Here is a 2,500-nt window from a genome sequence, read left to right on the forward strand (position 1 = left end):
CTCCGGCCGGAGGGCGAAGAAGATCGCGCCGGGGATGCCTCGCCCTTCGGAGTTGAGCCCGAAGGTGGTCAGGGACACCCCGGGGGAGGAGGAGCGGGACGACGTGGCGGACGAGTAGGTGGAGGCGCTGGAGGTCGGGTGCGCCGCCGCCGCCGTCGCCACGCTCGCCGCCGTCGTGGTCACGGTGATCGACGCGAAGGCCGTCGAGTTGGTGCAGGCGGCGCCGTTCTTCTGAAGGCTGCCTGCTGCGCTCGCGTGGGGCGCGGTGCCTGTCCCGCTCGAGAGGGCACTCGTTGTGCCGGGGGGAGTGGTCGTTGGTTTACTTGAATTGGTGGTTGGCGTTTTGGTAGAGCCAACAGCTACGCTTTCACCGGTCGATGGCGCGTTTGAAGTAGCTACTGTTTTGCCGCCATTCGGTATGTTCTTTGCATTGGTGCCTGCTTTGCCAGCGCTAACTGCTGCTGTCTTACTGGGGGTTCCTGCAGCGGCAGTGGATGCTCCCGAAGTACCTCTACTTGTGGCCGCTGATGTGTTATGACTATTCGCAACAGCTGTGGTTCTGTTGGGAGTAACAGTTGTGACTTTGTTAGACGTTGAGGGTGTGGAGTTTCTCGCGGCGGTCGTGGTGACTGACGTTGAAGTCGTAGTATTGCTGGTGGAGGCCATGGTTGTATTTTTGGAAGTCACAACTGTCGTGTTAGAAGAAGCAACTGTGGTGCTATTGCTGCTAGTTACTTTGTTATTAGTCGATGCTGTGGTTTTCGTGCTAGTAGAAGTAGCAGCCTTTGTATTACTGGACGGGGTAACTGTGGTGTTGGAAGAGGCTGTTTTTGCAGTGTTGGAAGGGGCGACTGTGGTATTGTGAGTGGTGGTAACCTTAGTGCTGTCAGAAGTCACTACCGTTTTCGAAGGAGACGTCGAAATGGATGATTTAGAAGGGGAATTATTTACAGTTAGATTAGGCGAATCAGCGGCCGTAGATGCAGTGGCTTGTGGTTTCTTCGGAGCATTATTATCGGACGGAGCAGCGGCGGTCATCTTGGCCGGCGACACGTCTTCCTTTCCGGCTCTGTTCTCTCCCTTGCCGTTGGCGGGTCGAGCGTCCTCCGCTCCGCTCTGAGCTTTCGCGCTGCCTCTAGTCACACTCGCCGTGGACGAGGCGCCGTCTTCGGCCGTGCCGTTGACGGAGCCGTTCATCTCATGAGCCGAAGGGGCGCTCGAAGCCTCGCCGTCGGGCTTGGGAGCGGGAGTCTGCGTGGCGGCGCCTCCGCTCGCCGGGAAGGAGAGGCCGATCGCGGCCGGGGAGGAGTCGCTGCGGGCGTGCGCCGGGGGGGGGTGGTGGTGGGGGGGGGGGGGGGGGGGGGGGGGGGGGTGGGGGGGGGTGGGCGGGGCAGGTAAACAGCGCGGCCGCCGTGCGGCTGGGCGAACGCCGAAGGGAAGGCGCCTGCGGGGGGCGACTGTGTGCTGGAGGGGTCGTGGCGGACGCCCGCGCCGGAGGGGGAGGTTTCGCTGTGGGTGCGGGCGGGGGAGGAGGCGGCGACCTGCGATGCCGCCTGCACTGCCTGCGTGATCTGCTTCATGGTCGACGGGCGCTTGTGGGCGACGAAGGGCTGGCGGAAGTTGATGGGCGTGAGGATGGTCGAGGTGATGGGCATGTATCCCTTGGGCATGTTGGGCGTGGAGGGGCTGCGGGTGAGGCTGGCGCCGCAGGGGGTCGGGGGGCCGCTGGACACCGGGGACACCGGGATGGCGCTCGCCAGGATGGAGCGCGCGCGGTGCTTGGCCGACTTCTCGTCCTCGATGGTCCCGACGCCCTTGCCCGACAGCGGCTGCAGATTCCCCAGCACCTTCGGCCTCGCGCCCATGGCCTCGTATTTCTTCTTCTCGTCAGCGACGCCGCTGCCGCTACTCGTCTTGGATTCGGAAGAAGGGGCGCCCCCTGCCGTCGAGGCGCCCCTGCTAGCGCCCCCTGCCGCCGAGGCGCCCCTGCTCTCCTCCTGCTTCAAGGACCCGACGTGGGGCGCGGACGACTCCTGCTTCTGCGCCGTCGGAGTCTTGTCCGCGGCTTTTGCGAGAGACGTCTGGGCCCCGGGGGTCGACTTGGCGGAGGAGGCGGGGTGGTGGTGCCCCTGCGGCTGGGGGCGCGACGCGGGCTGGGCGCGGGGCTGGGCGTGCACCACGGGCGTCTGATGCTCGGGCGTGGCGCCGCTGAAGGCGATCTGGTGCAGCATGGAGACTGGAATCCAGCCCTTCAACGGCGCCTGGAAGAGAAGAGAGAGAATGAGGGACTCCGAGTGGGGGGGCGAGCGAGCGTCCGTGTTAGTAGCAGATTATCAAGAGGCGACGGAATTTATGGTTCAGGTATGGTGTAACACTACATGGAAATTGTTAAAAATGTAGATCTAGATTCTGTTACACAGGAACCTGCCCGGATAGAGTTACCATCCGGTTTGGTTAGACAGGGTCTGCGGCAAAAGCTCCTAAGAAGTAAAAAACAGGA

General features: G+C 63.2%; 1 protein-coding gene across 1 annotated transcript in view; it reads right to left on the minus strand.

Annotated features, from left to right (window-relative positions):
- The window catches only part of LOC122249428 (uncharacterized), a 60,362-nt gene that overhangs the window by 1,934 nt on the left and 55,928 nt on the right, over positions 1-2,500 (minus strand). Inside the window, exons 7-8 of the mRNA XM_086542651.1 lie at positions 1,399-2,261; positions 1-1,330 (exon numbers count right to left, since the gene is read on the minus strand). The exon at positions 1-1,330 is cut by the window's left edge and continues 1,934 nt beyond it. Coding sequence (XP_086398777.1) covers positions 1-1,330; positions 1,399-2,261 — 2,193 coding nt within the window. The remainder of the gene's footprint in view (positions 1,331-1,398; positions 2,262-2,500) is intronic.

This window comes from Penaeus japonicus, unplaced genomic scaffold (genome assembly GCF_977035675.1).
Source record: "Penaeus japonicus unplaced genomic scaffold, GWHDUDI00000001_assembly GWHDUDI00000001, whole genome shotgun sequence".
NCBI lineage: Eukaryota > Metazoa > Arthropoda > Malacostraca > Decapoda > Penaeidae > Penaeus > Penaeus japonicus.